Source organism: Diplotaxodon limnothrissa, linkage group LG13 (genome assembly GCF_057381915.1).
Source record: "Diplotaxodon limnothrissa isolate DT_005_m linkage group LG13, D_limnothrissa_male_GT1.1, whole genome shotgun sequence".
In the NCBI taxonomy this organism is placed as follows: Eukaryota; Metazoa; Chordata; class Actinopteri; order Cichliformes; family Cichlidae; genus Diplotaxodon; species Diplotaxodon limnothrissa.
This window is the reverse complement of record NC_140608.1, coordinates 4,978,759-5,003,595: the sequence shown is the minus strand read 5'-3', so window position 1 is coordinate 5,003,595 and position 24,837 is coordinate 4,978,759. Positions and strand designations below refer to the sequence as shown.

Sequence of the window (24,837 nt, the reverse complement as noted above, 5' to 3'; positions counted from 1 at the left end):
CAGGTCAAAAAAGGAAGTGAGGTGACATAGCTGTAATTTTAAGCCACAGAATCCTTATATGGTGAAGGTCAGGGTGGACTGATAGGTCAACAAAATGTTGGACTTATTACAGGACACACTGCACCATTAAAGGAGAAAAACAGAAATGTTAGATGACCATTGTTATCTATTTGGTAGTGAGGCAGAAGTGAACCAGCTATATTTTCCCTGCAGTTTAAAGGCTATGGGCAGACAGTGTGGTGTTGAAAGTGGTTCTAAGGTATAGGAACAGTGAAAGCATCTGCATAGACTGAAGAGGCAGGTGATATTCTCAGCTAATTTAATTTAATCTGTTTTGTGTGCTACAGCTGGCTAACAAAGAAGTCTGCTAGGAATTTATTCCTGGTCAATGCTTTGTTATTAACAGGTGGCTTTTGTATACTGCAGTAATTAAAAAGAAAAATAGCAGGCTGCCTTTTGGTTGCCCTAGACTTTACTCTGTTGCTACATGAACACGCTGGGCACCACAGTTCTAAATTGTGCCCCTTGCTTGTGGAGTACAAGTTTGATGAAAGTGCTCTTGGCAGACATTTGCATGGCTGTTTGTGCAAGTGAGCTATAAGCTCCATGCAGCAAACCCAACTGAGGGGAACAAATGACCAACGGGTTGGTGTAGACCCACAATGCAGTGCACAATAATGGAAGGCAACAGCATGGATAACTGTTCCCCCGTGAAAAATATGATCAAGGCCATTCTGTCTGACGCCTCACCCTTTGATATCAGCAGTGAGTTCTTTCTCGACGGTGAATCTCAATTACTGGCACAGACCATAAAGACAGAGAAAAGAAAAGAGATGGGGGTGGCGTGTGAAAGACAGAGCGACAGGGATAATGAGATAACAGGGGAACTAGTGGAAGTATTTTCCATTTAGTAATGGTGCTAAAACAGTTGAAGAATATAAAGCTAATTAAATAAGTTAAAATTGCAGACACTTCTAGTTAATAATTTAAGACAAAGATTGCTACTTGAAGTGGCAATTATGAATAAAGTGCCAATAATGGCATATGATCACCAGCTCTCTTTGAAGAATTAGTGATCAAAATGTATTTGTACCTGGTACGCTGAGGGTTTTGTGTTATATGGTAAATATTTGTATAGCGCATTACTAGTCCCCAAGGACCCCAAAGTCCAGCCATCCACCCATTCACGCACACATTCATGCACTGGTGATGGCAAGTTACATTGTTGCCACAGCCACCCTGGGGCGCACTGACAGAGGCGAGGCTGCCGGACACTGGCGCCACCGGGCCCTCTGACCACCACCAGTAGGCAACGGGTGAAGCGTCTTGCCCAAGGACACAACGACCGAGACTGTCCAAGCCGGGGCTCGAACCGGCAACCTTCCGATTACAAGGTGAACTCCCAACTCTTGAGCCACGATCGCCCGTGTATTCATTACAGATAAAAAGTTTGGAATTTTAGAGGAAAATACACGGCATCATATTTGTTGTGTTTGTCTTGAGCATCATGAGTGTCTCATATTAAGGACCAACCGAAAGATGCTGCTGAAAATGAGGCGTAACCTTGAGAAGTCTGTGGGAGACTTTGTGTTTGAAGAAAGCTGAGATCACTGAGCTGGTCTGACAGAGCTGTGTGGGGTATGACGTACATGAAGCAGTGTGCACAGACACACAAGTGAATGAAGAAAGCGTCCGAGCTAACCCAAACAGACCATCAGTCCCATCACTCTTACTTGCCTATGTTCATTCCTTAGAGAATAAGATGGATTATCTGTGGCTGCAAGTACACACACAGCAGGATGCGAGACACTGTATTGTTTTTGTTTTGACCAAAACCTGACTCCGTAGCAACATTTCTGATGTCGCATTCCTGCTGGACAGACTAACAGCCTTCTGTAAGCACCAGTAAGACCTGAGGTGGAGGACTGTGTGTATACATTATATTATATGTGGTGCAGCAACAGTGGAATTGTCACAACTCATTTTCTTTTGAAAGATATGATAGTGAAATTCCAACCCTTCTACCAGCTATAGTAATTCACTGTCACCACCCAGGACATCCTGTGGCAGCTGTACAGTGCCATCAGTGAGCTAGAGACTGTTCATTCAGACAGTTTCAAGGTGGTTGCTGGAGATTTCATATACATAAACTTAAATTGTTCTATCCAAATTCCAATAGCGTGTTCCAACCAGGCGCAATAACACATTTAATATGGTGTATACAAACATCACATTTCTGTTATGCTTTTTCCAGCATAGAGAACATTACTGAAACGCATTAAGGCAAATCCGATCAGACCAGTAGTTGCATCCTGGCCAGATACAACTACAGCACTTCAGGACTTTTTTGCAAGTACTGATTGGAGCATGTATGCTCCAAGTGTATGTGTGTTGTTACAGTTATCAAACCCTTCTTCTGATGTCATCAGAGAGCCTTAAAGAGCTGAGAATTAAGGATGCTGCCTTCTGATTGGGGGTAAAAGTAGTGCTCAGGTTGGCAAAAACTGATCTCTACTGAGCCATCAAGAAGACTAAGTTGGCATACATAAGAAAAATTGAAAGCCAATTCTGTGATTCCAGGGACACTGGGCTCATGTAGCAGGAGATTCGGGCTGTAAAATAATACCGCAAGTGGACGACACAACCCTCCCACCAAAACCAGCTGAATGAGTTCTATGGGAGGTTTAAGGCACTGAAACTTACACCAGAGAAGAAAACCTGCAGGTGCAACTAATGTGAAGAGATTCATCCGACTAGTCATGGATCTTATCAAAACCAGCCTCCCACCTTCTCTGGAGCCCTTACAGTTGGCATACTGTGCAAACAGTAAATGCTTACAGTAAGACCTCATCAAACTGAACACAGGGGTCACACGGGGCTGTGTGCTCTGTCCGTTGCTCCATACTTTGCTGAAACAAGACTGATGATACAACACTAGCGCACATCATCTCATCAGCAACTACGATGAAATAAGTAAACAGGCTAGAGGTTGGAGGCCTGTTTGAAAAGGTTTTGAGAAGTTAAATGAAGGGACACTGCCGAGCTCAGATGGGAATTCACAGGGTAGGCGCTGACACACTGAAGGCTCTGTCTCCAAAGGTGTAGAGGTTGGTAAATGAAGCAAGTGAGAACCCCGTTTTATGGAGGCAATGTTGGGTCTCAATAAAAGCTGTTTGGGCATCCTGAACAGCTACATCACACTTTGGTATGGTAACTGCAGTGTGACTGGCATAAAGACTGGAAGAAGAAAGTCCTCTTCATTGTAGTATAAGAGATATCACTCCACTAGAACAAGATCATCCAGAATGTGACCTTGAAGTTGTACCTGACAACTTCACCTGACATGGTTTCACCTGACATGCTAACTTTTGAGAAAACTGATTTTGAAAACTTAAAAAATAAATAAATAAATAAAATAACAATATCAGCTTATTTCTTATTTGAAACTACTTCTTCTGGTGTGCTACACAACTAGCTTCCCTCACTTTATTATCTTTTTTTCAGCTAATCTCTTGCATAAATTCCAATCTGCATTAACACAACTGACTGGCTTACTGCTGTTTCTTTTCTAACTGTTTGTGTCCCCTGTTTTGTTTCTTCAGAGGAACAGCAGAAAGACGAAGAAGTGGAAGAAGAGCCGCTGACAGGAAAAGATGAAGAGGAACGCCGCATAGCTGAAATGGGCCGTCCAATGTTGGGAGATCATGTCAAACTGGAGGTGATCATCGAGGAATCATATGAATTCAAGGTAAGGCGGTGCCACATTGACTATATTTCCAGTGCAGGAACTAAGTGTGTTTCTACTACAGGAACAAAAGTCAGAGCTCCAAAAGACTCTGTTTAAATGGTAGCATTTTTCACTTCACAGGAACTCCGGGGGATACAGCTTGTAGAGGTGAATTGATTGGTTGAGTAAGCAGAATTTTATAGCAGCCACCATTTTTAAAACTCTGTAGCCATATATAGAGTTGTGTGTTGCTTTTTTCATTGTGCTTTGACACATTAGCATTGATTTACAAAAGGATATGGGCTATATTTGCCCTTTATACTAGGGAGAAAGCTATCCTGTTACACTGTGACATTTAGTGTGTAATCTTTTGCATTGCTGACATCAAATATACCGAAACGAAGCCTATATAGTCAAACGGGAGAAAAAGACATCCCATGCTTTTTCATATATCAGCTGACTGGTTTGCATAGTTTTTGTAAGTTTGCACATGGCAGTGGACACAGATTGCATGCAGTTTAGGTACTTTGGATTGAAATGAAGCCTTTGTGTGGTGAGATAAAGATGACAGATCTCATCTGAGGACAATAAAACAAGTTTAGATGGCAGGAAAACTGAGGATGTTTTACTCTGAAGTATAACTTTCGGATTCAAACATCCTTGAACAATAAGATTTCATGACACAATAGGATATTTAAAAGCAGACATATCTCTGTCTGCTTTCAAAACCTACGTGTTGTCTGTTATCCAACAATTTGGAACTTTGAATACATGCTTTAATTTTCTCCCATATATATTATTGTTTTCACATACATGTCTCAGTATTCCTTATCCTGTCTTTCAATTCAATTCAATTCAGTTCAGTTCAATTCAATGCGCTTTATATTGTAAGGTAGACCCTACAATAATACATACAGAGAAAAAGCCCAAAAATCAAATGACCCCCTATGAGCAAGCACTTTGGCGACAGTGGGAAGGAAAAACTCCCTTTTAACAGGAAGAAACCTCCGGCAGAACCAGGCTCAGGGAGGGGCGGGGCCATCTGCTGCGACCGGTTGGTGTGAGAGAGGGAAGTGACAATGAAAGACATGCTGTTTACATGTTTTTCGTTCTGTGTGTCTTCAACTAGTTTAGAATGCAACAGCTAGGCTGCTGATGAAAACTTCATGCAATCGTGCTTTTGAGGTTGTAGCTCTTAAACTTTGGAAAAGCCTTCCTCACATTATTAGATCGGCTGAAGCAGTGGTTTGTTTTACATGACTGCTCAAAACTCCTTTTTATAGGTTAGCTTTTCCTTAATCTTTCTCCCATTATTTTTGGCCATAGTTCTCATCTAATAATAATAATAGTAATAATGGATTGCATTTATATAGCGCTTTTCGAGACCCTCAAATTGGTGTACGGAAGGGTGTATGTTGGAATTAATATAAGACCATATGGCTGACTGCATGTCTGTATGCTGGAACATGTATGATTATTTTTTATTGTGTGGTTTTAGTCAAACTATGGAGAACTTGATTTTGATTTACAAATAAAGTTATTATTATTAGTATTATTATTATTATTGTCTATTGCGAGTGTAGTAATATGCTAATATGTTCACAAAAGGGCAACAAAGGATTAAAATAAAGCTCATATAACATATTCATGCACAAATTTTTCTGATACATATAGGAAATAATTGGATATTTGTTATGTTTGCTTAATTTCCTCCTTTCCCTTCACCCACACAGACTCTTAAGACGAGTGCAGATGTAATTACCATCCATGTTACATTTGTGTGTGTATGTGTGGGACTGTGTGTACTAATGCATGTTCTTTGCTCCTGCTCCACCTACACAATCACTCTAAAAAGACAGCTAATAGCACCCACTAATAGCTTGCCACTTGACAGGATACTATAGTTTGTCAAGTAGTTCAGTGTGTATGTGTATGTGTGTGTGTAAAGAGATCCTATAGTTATCTAAAGTACTGTCCACTGGCAGATGTAGAGTGACATTAGAGACTGAACAAGGATGAGAGGTTAAAGGAAAAAAAGTTTTACAATGTTTTTACCCTTGTGTTTTTAGCACAATAATAATAAATAAATAAATAATAATAAAGTCTTGAGCCACTGATTATTTCTTTAAATATGGTGCTGGGAAAATGAGAAATGTCTGGAGCAATTTATTGAAATGTGGGACTAGAAATGGAAATGCCTAGAAGGCAAAAAGTCTCTCATAAGACTTTCAAAATCATGAGAATTTCTACACTTCTCATGAAATTGAACTGCAATCTACAATATGACCACATTTACTCTTCAACACAATCTAAATTCTATTAGGCAAGCTTTCTTATTTCTATGTCAGAGCCTCCATGTTGTTCTACAGATGGGTATAGGCACTCACTCAGGACCTGTATACCAGTTTTTGGATAAAAGCTCATTGGGAATTATGTTGATACAAAAGTATAATTTTATGCCTGTCAGACTGTGTTATCTTTTAATTTTACTTGTGACTTTTAGCTCAATCATCACTGGATTATATAGCACCACTTGCTGGAGGATTAAAACTAAACTCCAGTTCAGCTTACTGACTGAAGATTAGAAAAGTATTGTAAGAAAAACTGTCATCCCAAAATATTAACTTACTCCTTCTCAAGTCATTTATGTAGTTATGTAATTACTGTCATCCAAAGGAAAAACAATTTATTTTTAGTTAAGTTATAATTAAATTACATAAGCCACAAAATACTGACTTTACAATGTGCAAATTGCAGCTTTTATCTCAAGTATAATTTTCACTAGTACTTACTTTCTTTTGATTTTGACATAATTTAGTTTTCACTCATTTAAAGCAAACATTGTGTCTGTTAGATTTCTATGATGAAACCAATCTTGATGATTTTGACCCCTTTCTAAGATAAACACAGAGTCAAGAAGTCTTTTCATGTGTCTTTCAGAAGAAAAATACATAACGTTCCTCAGTCCCAGCATGGGGCCCTCCCAAAATAAAGCGGAAATTCACATGGATACACACAGGAAACCCATGCATATGCATGTTTCAGTCTGACTGAGTCCAAAGTAATTGAGGGAGCGAAGAAAAGAGATGGAAAGCAAAGCTGATAAAAGTAACAGCATTAGAGAATGATAAAATGGCAATCGTAGAAGACGGTATTATGCACAAAACCTAGGTGAATGCAGTTAAGCGAACACTCCAGATACAATAGGCAGAGTAAAGCTGGCTGTGTCTGTGCATGTTTGTGTCCACAGCTAAGAAGCCCTATTTACACACCTAAGCTCCATTCAACACAAGTAGCATCACAGCTTCCCTCAGAAAAGGAGAGTGCATTCCCCCAGTGCTCACTAATTAGTATATGTGTGTGCATGCTGGATTGTTTGTGTTACCCCAGTCTGTTTTAGCTTCTTCCTATTGAAGAAGACTGTAATAAAAATGTAAATACTGTAAAATAATGCACATGGAAGGAAACCGTGGAAAGAAAAAGGAAGGAAAATGGACGTAAACAGAGACATATATGGAAAGAAAAACAAACAAGTCTACTGTAGATCTAAATGTTTATTTAATAAATGGTAGTGAAAACTATATTTTGAATTCTTGCAGAAATATCACAAATATAAGGCTGGGGAAGATGTATAAAGCGATGCACAGGAATGATGCAGCTGTAAGAGAATCTTGAATTTTAATATTTCACTGCAGTGTGCGTCTTATAGCTTCAGTCATGAATTGTATGAAACTGATACAGAGTATGTTTATGTTTTCACCTTTATTATGTCCCTGGAAATTCATAAAAAAATGCATTTCCTGTGAAAGCTGAGTGCCAGTTTCTTATTTCATGCTGTGTCGAAATCCAAGAGATTTCCTATGCTAGATGCAAATGACTGATAATCTGTCTCTCCTTTGGCAGAACACAGTGGACAAGCTGATAAAGAAGACCAACCTGGCTCTGCTGGTGGGAACCAACAGCTGGAGAGACCAGTTCATAGAAGCCATCACTGTAAGCGCAGGTAAGACCAACGGCGAGACTCAGAAGCCCTGTGTCCAACTCTGATTTTAACTGGAGTGTGTGTGTGTGTGTGTGTGTGTGTGTGTGTGTGTGTGTGTGTGTGTGTGTGTGTGTGTGTGTGTGTGTGTGCGTGTGAAAGAAAGTGAGAGAGTGTGGTGTAAATTCTTTTTAGTATGAACAGCTGCAGTTTTACAGTCTGAGCTCTCAGACGTCCTCTGAGAAAATGTCCCTCTCTGTCTAAAAACAAATTAGAGTAATTTCGTGGTTTCATGGCATCATGTTTTTGTGTGTGTGTGTGTGTTTTGGTTACTGGAGAGTGGATTGGCCTGTGTGGTTTGGACAAACACTAACCAGATGGGTGATAACGTCGAGAGTAATCGTGAGAGTGACTGTGTGTGTTTCTGCCCAACAAAGGCAGAAGAACAAGGATGTGTGTGTGTGTGTGTGTGTGTTTTGGGGATAGAGAGGAGTAGAGAAAGAAGCTCTGTAGTGTTGAACAGAAACTGATGATAGTTTTCTGCCAGGCAGTTTGAGAGAGTATCATCTGCTGTGGGATGAGTTCATCTGAAATCGCAAACTGGCCAGTTGATTAAAAATGCCATGAAAATCATTGGTGTTAAGAATCGTTGTTGCCTGCAGCTGATTTTTGTGCAGGCCTTGACCAAGTAAGTATAAAAAATAGCGTCTGGCCCTACCCACATTTCATACAGTAAATTTAAGCTTCTAGCGTCTGGTACATAACCAGCTGAAACACAACATTAATTCCTGTCAGCATCAAGACACTAAACGCCAAGTAATGAAAGATGCTCCTGGAAATGGGTGTTTGTCCAATGTGTAGTTTTTTTTAGGCTTCTGTTTCGTGTGTGTGTGTGTGTGTGTGTGTGTGTGTGTGTGTGTGTGTGTGTGTGTGTGTGTGTTTGCCCTGCTTTTTTAAATAATTTTTCACAGAACTGAAGAATGAAAAAGTGTTTTGTTTTTCTGGTGAAGCCAAATAAAGTGTATCCTAATCTTAATCTTGGGGGAAGAATATTTAAAACTAATGTTACATCACTGCCAGGATCTGATATAAGCACAGGTGGTTGTGTCCTGTGAAGAGTGAAAGCATCAGACATTATTATGCAAACAGAAGGTGATGCGCCTGCAGTGTGAAAATGCCTTTGAGAAACACGCACAGTGTGGAAAAGAAAATATATGCATTAATTTAAAGATAATCCAAGGAACAAAGAACATGTATAACGACAAAGGATGCTTTAGCTATGAATATGGAAATTTAGACACCAAATGAACACGTGCAATAAATAAAGTAGAGGCACCCAGTTCAAAAGAGAGTGACAGAGGGAAAAGGAACAAGGGAGAACAGCAGCATTTTTTCACATTCACTGCAGAATTTTCACAGTTCAGTGGTTACTTGTGGGAATTTGCCCTCTGGAGGCAGAGAGGCATTACTGCAGTTCATCAATGGAAGCAGGAAGGAGAAATAGTGAGTAGAAAGGTATAGCTGTAATCTGTTCTTTATGTATGACTGACTGTCATTTCTTGTCGGTCACTTCTGTTGTGGATTTTATTTGGAAAAGGATTCACAAACAAATGGCAAGCTTTTGCAGCTCTTTAAACTTTAAACATCCTTAAGCAGCGTCTGTTTGTTTTGTTTTGTTCTTTCTTTGCTTTGTTTTCTTTATTAAGTGTCTTGCTCAACGGACAGTATAGCATATTGCACATTTAGTTCACTCCAAAGTATTTGGACATTATCACATCTACTGCTTGACTCCAGGGACAGATTAACAATGGTCATAGATGAGGTGCAGCTTTTATAATAAAATGGCATATGGTGCTAATTGCTGTATTGTCAGATGATTATATATTAAATAAATTTTGACTGAACTATTACTTTATCTCCTGTTCTAGATGCCACCATGTTAGTTTTGAAACCATATTAGGAAAAAAGAGTGGAGTGCTAATTTATCAGCTAAAGGCTAGTTAGCTTGGTTATCAAGTTGCCTCCATAAACTACTTAGCTAGCTAGTCCTAATTAATGGACTTGGGATGTTAGAATTTTACTCAGCAAAGCTGAAGCTCAAACTTCTTGCAAGGACTTTATAAAGATCAGACAAACGATTTAAAAATAGCCCGAAAGGTATTTTAAAAATCTCTCAAATTAGCTGAGGTGACGCTAGCAGAGACCACTCAGCATCAGCTTCCGGTGTCAGGACATCAATCAAACCGTACATGACCCAACACAATTATTATTATTAGTTAGTTAGTTTTATGTAGCAGGCTTGTAAAAACATTGATGCTGTAATGCTGGGACATTACATCAGAGTCAATGGGGATTGACTCCATTTTGAAGGAAGGCTGAAGTTGTGCCTGGAAGAGTTAGAGCTGGCTTTATTTTCAGCTCCAGAGAATCTCCATCGGCTGCTTTCTACTGATAATGTTCATCAACTGATTTTTTCAAATGCGCAAATGTAACACTGACTGAAAAATTACTGAACATCTATGCTTTATAGCTGCACTTACTATTCAATACACCAGTGCTATTCAGTACATGAAGGGTTGGTTCAGCATTTCAGGATTTACCTTCTTGGCACGAGTTTGCTGCATGCTCAATAATGTACGTAAGGAAAAATCGGAAAGTTGAATCAGTGTATCTGGATGGAGCACTCAAACATTTTCAATTATTCAAGATAAACCAACGTGTATTCTTTTTCCACAGCTCAGACTGCCCGAACTCATCAACAATGTTTAGGATTTCAGCAACTGTGTATATATAAGCTGAATTACTATCAGAAAGAAGTCAATCATTGTTAACACAGTTAAACTGGGACCGTTGATTTGTTGCGATAAAAATGTCACCGATAATTACGGTGCACATCAAAATACAAAGTTGGATTTAAAGAAAGAAATCGTATTTGCTGCTGCATTTAAAACTGGGTTTCTGTCAGGGCATTGTTTGCCTGGATCTTTCTCAGTCACTTTAGTGTCTTCAAATAACTTTATCCTGTGTGGGCGTGCGTGTGTTTGTTTGTGCTTTAGTTAGCCAGCCTGTCAGCCAGCCTTTGTTGGTGAGCTGATGCCATTAATGAAAAGGGTTGTCTTTGCTCTCTTATCTGGGATTAGCTTGTCTAGCCTGACAGAGTGCTCTGTGTGTGTGTGTGTGTGTGTGTGTGTGTGTGTGTGTGTGTGTGTGTGTGTTTTAAAGAGAGAACTGTTTAAAGGTAATGAGAGCAACTTCCACCAAAGGACAGACTTATTGTCACACCCTTGGTTCATCTTGCACACATATACAGTACAGTTTCAATATAGTATTTACTTTATTGTACAATCCACAATTGTAATGCTTGCAGACTAGAACAGGTTAACTGTAACACAGAAAAACAAGCCCACACAAGCGCATATGACAAACAAAATCAGGTTCAAAATCATGTCAGACTGGAGACTGATTGGTTTTTTCTGAGCCTTTAAACCTGCAGCTGATTGCACTGTGTGAGTTCAAAGTGTCTAAGATTACGAGCTAATTGGTTGCTTGTAGATCAAACTGGCAGTTTGCATCCAGCTGTGAAACAACTGAGAGTGGAAATGAAAGCGGAGGAGAAGGAGAGGGAAAACACAATAAAGCCAAAATAACTGATGGAACAAATAATTTTCACGCTGTGAAAATTATAAATGAAAATAGAAACAAATGCTTTTTCATGAATAGTATGAAAAATGCTTACAATAATTGTTCTGCTATATTATTATTGTGTAGTATAAATGTTTGTTTAGCTGTAATCAACTGAAAAGTCACACCTCCATTCACTTATCACCAGCTTCATTCACTGGGTTTTGCACCAAGACTCATTCACAACATATTTAAAACTTACCGAGTTAGCACAAAATCCTTTGGATTACCCGCACGACTCTTATCCAAAGAATAAAAACATAATACAAAAGCTGTAATTGTATACAAGTTACAGTATCTTATATAATAGCATGTATAAATGAAAAAAATAAAAATAAAGATGTTGAAAATACCATTTCCAGATGATATTGCACAGTGGATCACAAGCTGATTGTACTTTTCCATATTCAAAATTCCATCAATTTTCACAAGATCTCCAACACTACTGGCTGGAATTCTTCCCCAAACCACCACTGTCTCCAGCATGCTTTACAAATTGCTGTAGACACTCACTATTGAACCTCTCTCCTGATTGTTTCCATACATATTGACAACAGTTTGAATCAGAAACTTAAAATTTGTCCAGTCGTGGGTACTTATGAATGACTTTTCTGATGGCCACCCTTCCACGACACCTCTTCTGATGAGTCCTTTGCAAACAGTAGGTGGATCAAGTGATGGGACAGATTCATCTCTCAGCTCTTGTGTCAGATCTTTGTGGATTGTTTCCTATAGAGCCGCTCAAGAAGTTATAAATCGAATAAGGCTCAAGGCTTATTCGGTGTAGTTCATAGCAAGAATAGAGGTGCAATGAAATATTTAGATTTCTGAAACAGTGGCACATTTTTTAATATTTCACTTTATACCAATTTCCCACACTTTTACCACAATGTCCATTTTTGTGTGCTTTCCTCACTTACAGTCAGAGATTACCAAAAAGGCAGGAGTACTAACAGGGAAAAATAACAATGGTCCGAAACTTGCAGTACATAAGGAAAATGATTCAATATGGCTCCAACAACTCTCCTTCAGGCTTTTAAAAGGTGTCAAGAGAGAAAGACGAGAATAAAAATAAGAAAGGGCAATTATTATCTTAACAAAATGAAATGAGGCACAATAATCTCACACATCTAATTTTGGGCATCTTGTGTTGTTGTGAACAAATGACGTGAACTTCACACACATTTTTCCAAACTTGCCACACACACACACACACTCTCACACAAACAAGAAGCCCAGATGAAGACGTGCTGTTACTTGGCAGCTCATCTCTTCAGACACGCACTGCTGGTTTGACCAAGTCCAGAGTGGCTGTAACTGATACTGTGGATTTAACACACAGAGAGATAAGCTGGCTTCGTCTAATCTCATCTCTATCCTTTCCTTTCCCGCTCTCTGTCTGTCGGTCTTTTTCTGCTTCTTATACTCTTTCTGTCCCTCTCTCTATTATCCTTCCCTACTTTGTCTTATCTCCTCTCAAGCATATTAGATTGAATTTGAGATTACAATGACTTTAAATGAGCTTCAAATATTCCTTCATCTTAAACAAAAATCACTGAGACAACATCTTGTTGTCATCCTAGTCCTGCCTTCCAAACGCAAGTTTTATAGTCAATCAGGATCTCATCCTTTGAAGCCCTCCAGAGAGTATGTTCGCAAAGAAACGATGGGGAAGGGTACAAATTTTGCACAGCTTTTCTTCTAAGATTGCAGCTTTGTAACGACATTTAAAGTCTGCCAAGTCTTGACCTTAAGGTCACCAGATCGTGTAACCAATTTGGCACTTACACTGACACACAGTCCCAACCTAATTCTTCCAAATCCATGACATTCATCTCAAATCAGAAAACCTGCATTCACCTCCCTTCAAATGTCACTGTGATTCGTGTGTGTACAATGACCTGTTTCCCTCTGTGTGTGTCTTTTTTGGCATTGTGTGGCTCATGGAGAATATTCCCCAGACAAGCTGGAAGATAGCCGGAGATTATGCATGTATTTAACATTGTGTCTTTACAATGCAGGGCCAAATCATCCACATTAGAGAGCAGCTTGATAGTGTCGAGTCCCAAACGCATTATTTTCCTTTCTTTTGCAGGCTGTCATGGGGCCTGTTACAGTTTTTGCTCTTATTTCATCCTCATTATCATTATATTTGCAATGTTGTGTTTCAAAATTTGAGCATTTCTTAAAGGGTGAGGCCATATGTATTGTCCAGTAAGAATACACACTATGAGTGCAAAGATCCCAATGACGATGATTTCCCATTGTGCATAATTTGAGCGATGAATAAGCACATATGTGCATAGGTGTGAAAAATCTGTGGAATAGTGTGAGAATTTATTTTCATGCCTGATTTTAGTTTATTTGTAGTTAGCGTGAAAAGTCGAGGCCGAGAGGCGACATCATGCTGACGCGCTAGCAGACTGGCTCCAATGTTTGAATGTTTTTATATGATTGAAATTGACCCGTAAACATTAATTGTCTGTCTCTGTAGCGGCTGGGTGCATAGCAGCGATAAAGATCTGAGGGTGATGTTTCAGATTAGTTAAGCAAAATTCTTGTATCCAAGTGTGAATTTTTCACTTTCACCGAAATGCATTTTTAATTTATCCTTCTGTGTAGAGGAAGGAATGTGGCTGACGTGTATACTGGCATGAGATGTCACAGATGCGCTGCATTAGTTGTCCTTTACTAAGATTTATTAAGTTGGCCTATTAGCAGGTTGATTGTGTGCAACGTGGGTGAATGGACCATATTAATTGTATGCATAGATGACTCAGGAAACAGCTGTTCCTCAGCCCATCTCACACCACAAATCAATTTTTATTTCTTAAAACCTTGGAACTCGCTATTCTTCCCTGATGGTAAGCAAGTGATTAGTTACCCAAGCTTATCACACACTTTTCAAATCCACCAGGTCTCCTGGGATCCATACACTTTAGGGTTAACCGATATGGAAAAGATATATATAACTCTTATAAAGTTTGTATCTGTCTTGTGTGAAACTTGTATGAAAAGCATACAAGAGTGAAAACAGATATAAGATCCCTTGAAAAATTATATAAATGAAACTTGTATGTTTTGGATACTTCCTAAAACAATATATGAAAGCAATGAGAAAGTGGCCACTTTCATGAGTAAATCATATAAGCCTTATATGATTCACTATATGAAGCAAGCTAAAGCTGATGCAAATCTTTTATAAGTTTTTTCTATTTCTTTTCCATATGGGAAGGTTAGGTTAAAATTAGCCACATGCCAAAAAAGGGCATTTTCAGACATTAAACTAAAAACCAAAAGGTGTCAAATATGCATTGCAATTATTGTTTCACAAGCTTATTCCTTTGAGTATGCCAGTTTCCATGAAAAGAAATTGATCTTAATCTGTCTTAAGTGGGTTGCCAGTGGATCTGGTGGCTGATAAGTGGTTAAACAACAATAAACACACTGATTGCATGAACATGCGGGCCCTGGTTTAGTTTTGAACACAGTTTTGTTTAAATGCAATGAACAATACCGACTGAAGAGCACAGACGCAAACAAAGGGACAACTAGATGAAGACAAAAAAATCAATGGAAAGGAAATCAAGGGGACAGAGAGGGACTGTTAAGACGGAATGATTGGAAAAAAGTGAAACAAGGTAAAAGAGATTGATGTACAACCACTCCATACTCCACTGCCCTCTAATTACTAAGCCCACATCTTGCTGTTCATCACCTGGTCCATGTGGGTGTGTTATTTATGGGAGTGCGTCCACACCCGAGGGAAACATAGGTATTCGAGGAAAAAACACAGAAAGAAGATAAATCCACAGAAATGGAATTCTACTTATGTTCACAAGAGAATTTTCTGGCAACAAATGTTATCAACAAGAACAAATACGCAGATTGAGAACGTTTAGAAGTCTTTGTATTGTGCGTTCATGCATCAGATTTAGGTTTTTTTATTATTTCTGAGTGCTAATTAAACCAATGCTGATGCTTTGTTTAAGTTTTGTTATGGGATTTGGTGCTTTTGACAAACATCAGAGAGAAAAATTTCACAAACTGTGACTCTCATGCTGGTGTTTGCAAAAAGAAAGAACTTTGTTTCTCTTACATTGATGTCACCACTTTTCTATCTCTTTTGTGCACAAACTGTAATTTCCATTCTTTAGATGATGAATCATAATGAACGGTTGAGTCACCGTTGATTTTGTTATTTGTTTACTGTCTGTCTTGAGTGAAGAAATTCACTGATGGGTTCTATGTGACAGCTGCTCAAAACCTTTGACAGCACAAATAAAGCAAATTCAAAAGCATATCCATGGATGGCATGAGTCTTTGCTGGATGCAATAAAAGACCATCTCACCAGTAATTAAAATGTTTTGAATAACAAAGTTAGGTTAACTAGTTTTTTTTATGTCATACTGAGAAAAGATTTAGCCCAGTTTAACTGTCAAGTGTCTACTTGAAGCTCTCCTGTGACTCTGGTGCCTGACAGCCTGAGTCTGTTTGTGTGCGTATGTTTCAATGTGTGCCCTAGACAGACAGGATGACAGGACCAGTGGAACATGAATATAAACATGAGCATGCCAGCATGAATTCTGATAGACGCACCAAACACACACAATCAGTCTCAAAGCTGTCAGAGTACAGTAGAAAATGGTCCCTGGTTTTATTTGATCAAAGAATGTAGGAGCTAGCTAAAATCTGTTTTATTGGCAAACGAGGCTTTGAAGATTATGGACATGTCCTCAGAAATGCAGGGAGGTTCTTCAGAAGTCCTGGGGTTCTCTCGAAATTTGAGTTCTGCCTATTTTTAACAACCATGGTGTCTTGCGTCTGTGGTTTGACTCAAATTACAAGTGTCAAAGAAACACACTAACGAGCAGCACAAATCACAGCACCACGTTTGAAGGTACCTGGATGACTGACATGCAGTTGTCTCCACTGTTTGTTTGTTTTATTTCTGTGGTATTCTGTGCATATATTGGGTATATGATTGATTTACTTGCAAGGGAGGCCTTGTTGGTATCTACCACAAGATGACCCCCAAATCCGGCCTCCGCTTGCTGCCTTTTATTGGGAAAACAGTTCACACAATACACAATAGTTTACACGCACCTCCCCTCGTAACCCCCTTGGTTACAAAGACAAGGCACTGTATGTATATGTGCGTGTGTGTGTGTGTGTGTGTGTGTGTGTGTGTGTGTGTGTGTATGTATGCAGGTAAAAATGTGTGTGTGTGTTTGAGTGAGTGTGTGAGAATGTGTGTCTCTCTGTGTGCATGTGTCTCTGTATGCATGACTTCCTGCTCACCAAAAGGATCATAAAAGCAGGAAGCAACATCACAAGAAACAGATCTTTCAGATAGGATGTTTCTGCATAAAACCTCCCCCAGCACAGAGTGACTGGAGAGGTGCTCAGGGACAAAGGAATGTCTTGATCCTACAGATTGAACTCAGACTTTACAAATTTAAGAAGCATAATGGCAAACATTCAACAATTAGACTTAACAGTCCTGTTGTAAGGATTGTTTCCCCTTTTCTGTTGATTTCAATGCGCTTGGGCATTTTTTCACAATTCTTGCAACAGCAAAGAAGCTTGACAGAATTAATAAAGTGTTTCTTTCTGTTCTTTTGTAATGGGAAGTGATCTGTTTAACTCTGGGGTTTTCTGGCAAACAGCTTGTTTGGCCACATCAGTTTCAAACCTCTGTGCGCTTCTTTTTTAGAGTCTGGATGTGTGTCTATAAATCTGAGAAACAGACAGTGGCATGATTTTTACAAGTCCCAGGACCACTGACCATATCATTTAAGGGACACACTCCAATAGGCAGACATAGTCATGGAAACGCATCCTGCTTGGCTGCAAGCATGTAGAGAAGAGCTGCAGTCTGTTATCTTCTTCCTAGATTATGAGAGCACAGCTTTTGGGCATGCCCAGTGAGCAACTACAAGTAAGAGATATCTACTACTGTAGTAGGGTGAGAAATAAAAAATATTGATATCTATGTGGGGCAGCGCCTGGTGTCTTTAGCTTGTTTGGCCTTCCATTTCTTCAGCATTGTGTGATTTTAAATTGCTCTTTCATTTTGTTTTGATGATTTTATATAAACCCCCAAAAGGCTAGCAATTGCTTTGTGGAAGCAAACAAAGCTCCAAATAAATATCAGAGAATGTCAATAGGATATCAAACATGCACCAAATGATGTGAAGAGACTCACAATACCATTTAGTCATATTTGAGTGAAGAATGAAGACTGAAGGGGATGAAATAAGGACTTAACACAGAGTATTCAATTACATAATGGCTGTAGAAACCAAATGAAAGAATGAAAAGAGAAAATTGAAAACTAACTTTAGAATAACAACTTTATCGGTATGACACATAACAGAAGAGTGACATAGGAAGAGATGGAGGAAAGAGAGTGTGCAAGTAAGGCATGGGGGAGAAGACTGAGATAGAGGGAGGAGGAATGCATTAGCTGTCCTATACTATAATTTATGAAGTTGGCCTATTAAAAGCTTGATTGCATGTGGAGTGGGTGAATAGACCATATTATGTATATACATAGATGACTCAGGAAACAGCTGTTCCTCAGCCCATCTCACACCACAAATCAATTTTTATTTCTTAAAGCCCATAAAATCGCTATTCTTCCCTGATGTTAAGAAAGTGATTAGTTGCCCAACCTTATCACACACTATTTTATGTGATTTTGCATTGCTCTTTCATTTTGTTTTTATGATTTTATATACACTCCCAAAAGGCAATTGTTTTGTGGAAGCAAACAAAGTTTCGAATAAATATCAGAGAATGCCAATACGATATCAAACACATGCCCCGAATGATGTGAAGAGACTCACAATGCCATTTAGTCATAATCCATCCATCCATCCATCCATCCATTCATCCATTTTCTTATGCTTATCTGGGGCTGGGGCTGGAAAATGTAGAGAAGCAAAGACCTCCCTCTCCCCAGCCACCTCCTCCAGCTTATCCGGGGGAAACACCAAGGCGTTCCCAGGCCAGCTGAGAGATATAATCTCTCCAGTGTGTCCTGGGTCTGCCCCAGGGCCTCCTCCAGGTGGGACATGCCCGGAAAACCTCGCCCAGGAGGCATCCTTGTCAGATGCCCGAACCACCTCAACTGGTTCCTTTCGATGTGGAGGAGCAGCGGCTCTACGAACCTCTCACCCTACCTCTAAGGAAGAGGCCAGCCATCCTTCGGAGGAAGCCTATTCTGCCGCTTGTATTCGCAAGCTCGTTCTTTCGGTCATTACCCGCAGCTCGTGACCATAGGTGAGGGTAGGGACGTAGATCGACCAGTAAATTGAGAGCTTTGCTTTTACACTCAGCTCTCTCTTTACCACAACAGACCAGTACAGCGTCCGCATCGCTGTAGCCGCTGCACCAATCCGTCTGTCGATCTCCCGCCCCCTTCTCCCATCACTCATGAACAAGACCCCGAGATACTTAAACTCCTCCACTTGGGGCAGGGTCTCATCCCTGACCCAGAGTGGGCCCTCCATCCTTTTCTGGCTTTTTCTTCACTCATATTTGAGTGAAGAATGACGACTGAAGGGGAGTAACATAATATTCAATTACAAATTACAACTACAAAATTGCTGTAGAAACCAAATGTGACCAAGAATGAAAAGAGAAAATTGAGAACTTACTCTAGTATAAAAACATTATCAGTATGACACGTTACTGAGGTGTGACATAGATAAACAGAGGCGAAAGAGAGCATGCAAGTCAGGCATAAGTAGAAGATTGAGATAGAGGGATGAGGGTGCAGTTTGGTTATCTGATCATAATCCGTTGCTTGTTCCTCATTGGTTCATTGTTGTTGTGAAGCACTTTGTGATCCTTATATAGAAAGGGTTTTATAAATGTGGGGGTTTTTTTTTACTAATTTTTAGAAATTTATGTATGTTACAACATAGTGGTCAGCTACGACACTAACAAATGTGACAATCACACGGTGACACTTTAGGATCAATGAATAAGACCCCAGCCTCACAGGGCTACAGATGGTCAACGACTACCTGGCAACCTCAGTCATGAGTAAAGAATAAGTATTCCCTGGTCAGTGAAGGCTGATGGCAGTTGCTAAGAAAATGAATGCTGAAGCTCCACTTACACAGTAATACAGACCGGTTAGTGACCCACTGGCAACCACCTGTCACTAGCATATTACTGCACCTGTTTGAATGGAAGTGATGCTGGCTGGAGCATGTTGGCTGGAGTACTGAGGTACAACTTTGCTTTTTGAAGTTGTACTACAGATAGTAGCAAAAAACTGCAGCCAACATGCTAGCAACCAAAACGCTGCCAACCACTTGGGGAATACACATTTTCCCTTGCAACCCTTTCCCTTTGAAAACTGGAAAAGTTGACATTTTTAATGCTGTTGTAAAAGTAAATGAATGAATTAAATCCATAGTTTTTGAACAACTCTGTCTTTGTTGCTATATAAGGCCTTTAAGATGACTTAATTGGACATGATTTTTGCTTTTGTGCATATTATTGAGCATGTAGGAACAACAGTTCAGCAGTCATTATCTCCTGTTTTCACACAATGGATGCTAAATTTCAAGACAAATGAGTCAACTAGCAGTGTGCTGCATATATCCCAGTGTGAGTCAAAAGCACTGATTGAACACTGAGCCCTTTAGGATGCACTTAAAGAATAACAAGACAGTCAAAACAGGTTGGAACGGCGCATATTTTCCTTGTGTTAGATCAAATTGTTTTTAGACTGTATGCAGTAGATATTTTAACTTTACTGGACATTAGCAGTCTGCTAATGTGCTGGTATTTCTGTCGCTCAGATGCTTGCACCTAAACATACTGAGCTAGAAAATAAATAATCAAAAAAAGACCAAAGAGCCAAATAGTGAGACCAAGGCTGTGATAAAAGGGCACATATAAACATTAACTGAAGTAGAAAGAAAGCCAGAGAGAAATGGCTCCATTCAGCCGTAACAGACTGTGTGGGAGGGAAGGAGAGCTGCTGACAGTGAAAAGTGACATAACTCAGGTAGAGAGTCTTGTTTTATAATTCATTGCAGAGTGTGTGTGTGTGTGTGTGTGTGTGTGTGTGTGTGTGTGTGTGTGTGTGTGTGTGTGTGTGTGTGTGTGTGTGTGTGTGTAAGAGTGTGTCCTGCAAACCATTATTGTAGATGAGGGTATTGCTCTTTCCACTGCCCTTATGTTCATTTATAGTTGATGATTTGAAACATTTATTTTTAATGACATTAAACAGTGACCCAAGAGGAAATTATTGGCCTTATTAGAGTTCATTTATTTTTATGTTAATCCAAGTTCATGTGTGTAGTAACCGCACAGCACACAGCCAAGATCGGGTGCATAACTCAGCAAAAGTCTTGCACTACCCACATTTCTTTATATTTTGATATTGAAATGTTTTGTACAAGAATAACAAGCTTGAAAGTCAAGTATTGATAGGACTGTTTTTATTCTTTAATACAGCGTAACTCTCTTCAGCAAGCCTTTGTTCAAGTAGCCTTTGGAAATAGATCTTCAGGCTTCTTGGAGGATGTTCAAAGCTCTTCTTTGGGTGTTGGCTGGCTTTTGTTCTGTTCTCTGCCAAGATGATGCTGTAATGTTAAACTCCATGACTGTATGTTTTTCTATGCAGGTATGCACTATCCACAGTGTGTTTGGGATCACTGTCACGCTGAAAAAGCCATCCATTACCAATCAAAAACTTTCGCATGGTGGATCAAAATCTGATGGTCTACTGTGTTCATAATTCATAAAAGATCACACTACTGACTAAAATGCAGCCCCAAACCACAACAGAGCCTCTATTATGTTTTACAAATGGCAGTAGATACTGTTGCACCTCTCTGCTGACCTCCTGTGTACATATTGACCTCAGCATTTTATCCCCATTTCCCTTTCTTAAGAATTCCTTCTTCACAGCCACCCTTCCATTAACACATTTCGGATGAGCCAAACATTAAATGAATCAACCTAAGTGTCTGATGCGTCTATTGAGTCCTGTGTCAGGACATGGCTTCAGATACTGTCCATCTGTAAATAGTTTTTAGGACTGCCATTTCTTTTGTTCTCCCATTATCCAATTTCCCCAGTTTTTATGGACACACTGGGAATCACCTTATTGATGCAAAAATACTATTTTAAGTCTGTCAAACTGTGAATTTTTTCATAGATTCAATTAAAAAAAAATAGTAAAAACAATATTGTTTTTGAAATAGATATTTTCTATTTAGATAGATAACAGCTATTTGTTATGTGTAGATTAGTTTATTAATGGGCTGAGGGGCCTTTTTTTTATTAAGTGGCTATACGAACAAAAAACAAACCAAAAATTTCATTTGAAATTGATCAAGATGAACGACTGGATTGAAAATGAGTAAAAAAGCAGCCAATGTCCCAAAAATTTTGAAAGACCATAAGAAGCCTAAAGAACTCTTATTCAAAACCACGTCTCACTCGTTGAATGCAACATATGCATCAAAAATCAAATGCAGCTCAAGACTTTTGCACAGTACAGTATGTTTAAGACTTAAATATCAGGCTTCTTGTAATATCATAATAATAAGCATCTTAACAGTCTTGCTGTCTGCCTCTTTTTGAAGGTTACTTAAAATATTCAGACAGTGATTATTTCCAGTTGTTTCATGAGCATAACAAAAAAAACAGCAGTCAGTTTATTAACATGCAAATGGATTGTTGTTCATGACAATCATGAATGTGTAAATGCTATATATTTAAATGTTAAGATGTAAGGTTAAAACATAACTAAATATATTTTTTAAGGTCAGACCTCATACAACTCCGTATGGGAAAGCAGCTGCAGTTTGAAACCTCTCCAAACTCGCCTGGGTTTAGAGTGCTAATGGGGTTTTATTCGGTTGTTTGGAACATTTTAATGCATCACCACCTCTTTGAATGTTAATAGTATGCAGTGACTGAATGACAAGGGTGAAATCAATAAGAGATTATAGCTTTCCCTGGAATCACCAAGTCAGCATGTTTCATGGAAGCAGCAGGTGGTCTCGTTTTATTCATTCATTTATAAATGGATCAGAAAAACAGCCACTTATACAGCGAGCGCACAGACTTCTAATAGCATGTGAGCGTTTCTCTTTTACTGAGTGAGGAGAGTAATTTAAATTTCAGGTTCCAGCTATTCCCTTCTTTCAGCAAACACTCACACAGATCCGCACATAGCAGCCTAACCAAACGTGGTTGGCTGTGGTGGAATTTCAGAGAAACCCTCCCCCCTCCACCATCCTCAACAATACAGTACCTACTGTGGATTACTTCTGATTCCTAGGAACCACCTTTTCACAGTATTCGAAGTGGTCCTCACATGTAGCCTATCCGGAAGAAGACCTAGCAGAGGTTGTACTTCACATCAAATCAGGTAGTACAACCTGCCACAAGAGCTGCCGGTCAGACGGCAACAAGTAATCCGATTTGTAGAGAGGATTGCTCTTGATGCTGATCTTTCCTCCATCCAGGACCTGTGCAGGTCCAGGGTTAGTAAATGGGCAGAAAACATCTCTGCAGACCCCTTACATCCTGGACATAAACTGTTCAAACTGCTACCTTCAGGCAGGTGCTACAGAGCGCTGTTTGTGAAAACCAGACTCCACAGAGGTAGTTTCTTCCCCCAGGCAGTTACTCTCATTGTCATGATGCGCTCCGTGGCAGGTAAGGTGAGACCCAAACGCAGGACTCGGAGACCAAGGATCAACTGAATGAAGCTGCTTTTTGTTGCTGTAGTATGAAAATGCAAAAATATAAAAACACATAAAAACTTGGACCAGGAGGAAACTAAGAACTCGGAACCTACAAGAGAATCATGGAAGACACAAGTAACAGAAAGGGACCAAATATGAACAACAAGAATTACAGAACTAGAATTGTAAATAATGAAAACTCAGAGGCTCTAGGAAATATAAAACTAAAGACTAACTAATACCATAACCATAATCAACCCAAAAACGTAGTCAAAGAACCAGGACCGTGACTCTCATGAACACTATGAAATAACTCCCTGCTTTCATTCAGGCCATATGCACATATTCACATTGCACTACTCAGTTTGCATAGTTTCTAACATACAGCCTATTTTTAAAAAAATGTTTCTTTTCTTTGCATGCAGGGAGCAAAGTGTACTGGAGTCTAATTCCTTGTTCGCGTGTACAAACACGGCCAAATAAAGATGATTCTGATTCTGAAAGCAGAGGTTTGGCTTGCAACCACACACACACACAAACACACAGGGATTTTGCTTTTCAGGTTATCAGGCTAAATCACTATAGACTATAGATTCAAACAACATTTTCAACTACAGCAACAGGAAAGGCATGGGAGTGCAGGGATGACATTGAATCTGATCTGTGATGTGCCTGGGTCTCGAACTTGTGGATCTTATTTAACCTCTTAAGCCCCAAGCCTACCTGATCTCCTGCCTTTTGCCCCCATATCAGGGGGCGTTGGGGCTTAAGAGGTTAAATTGGTGTAAACAATCTGCGCTTTTAACAAAGACTCAAGGATTCAACTAGCTACCATGTATGTTTTTTTCCCCCTATTTCTTCCCAGGTGAAGATGACGACGATGAGGAGTGTGGGGAGGAGAAGCTGCCCTCGTGTTTTGACTACGTCATGCATTTCCTCACTGTATTCTGGAAGGTTCTGTTCGCCTTCGTCCCGCCCACAGAGTATTGGAATGGCTGGGCCTGCTTTGTAGTCTCCATCTGCATGATCGGACTGCTCACCGCTATGATTGGTAAGACTTTAAATATCCTGAGGGATTGACAAGAGATACACAACAAATGATGGTTTGTTCAACAGCTGAACGCATCTGTTTTCTTCTAAGTATATGCTGTGAAGTATAGTGATGGAAATTATTCCTTTCCTATCCTTACAGGGGACCTGGCCTCTCACTTTGGATGCACAGTAGGCCTGAAAGACTCTGTCACAGCAGTAGTATTTGTTGCATTGGGAACCTCAGTACCAGGTAAGCGTGTGAGCACTTATCCTTTATGTTTATATACATGTATGTGTAGGCGTACATGAATCCATCACAGTATATGTTTTTGCCATCTACTGGACCTTGTGCCAGCTTTAATCAAATCCTGTTCTCTCTTTATATTTGCTATTTAGCTTTGTAAAGTCATTATGAGGAAAAGATCTTTGTTCATCAATGATCCACCTCAAGGAATATATATTGATATTTTCAGTTCTTTGCTCAATTTACTACACAAATCAACAAAAGCTACAGTGGAATGAATATCAAGGCACGCTATTAAAACTTCACAAGTTCGAGAAACACTAAGTAACTAGTAATTCTTATATATACAGTAGCAACTTTCATAAAGATGAGATATATTTCAGCGTGATCTGTTGCACTATAGACTACAAAGTATGCAGGGGATTTTTATGTTGGTTTATGGCA

At 39.4% G+C, this 24,837-nt stretch overlaps 1 protein-coding gene across 1 annotated transcript in view; it reads left to right on the top strand.

Moving 5' to 3' along the window:
- The window catches only part of slc8a1b (solute carrier family 8 member 1b), a 135,517-nt gene that overhangs the window by 105,158 nt on the left and 5,522 nt on the right, over positions 1-24,837 (top strand). Inside the window, exons 6-9 of the mRNA XM_085369056.1 lie at positions 3,603-3,748; positions 7,631-7,730; positions 23,983-24,168; positions 24,310-24,399. Coding sequence (XP_085225182.1) covers positions 3,603-3,748; positions 7,631-7,730; positions 23,983-24,168; positions 24,310-24,399 — 522 coding nt within the window. The remainder of the gene's footprint in view (positions 1-3,602; positions 3,749-7,630; positions 7,731-23,982; positions 24,169-24,309; positions 24,400-24,837) is intronic.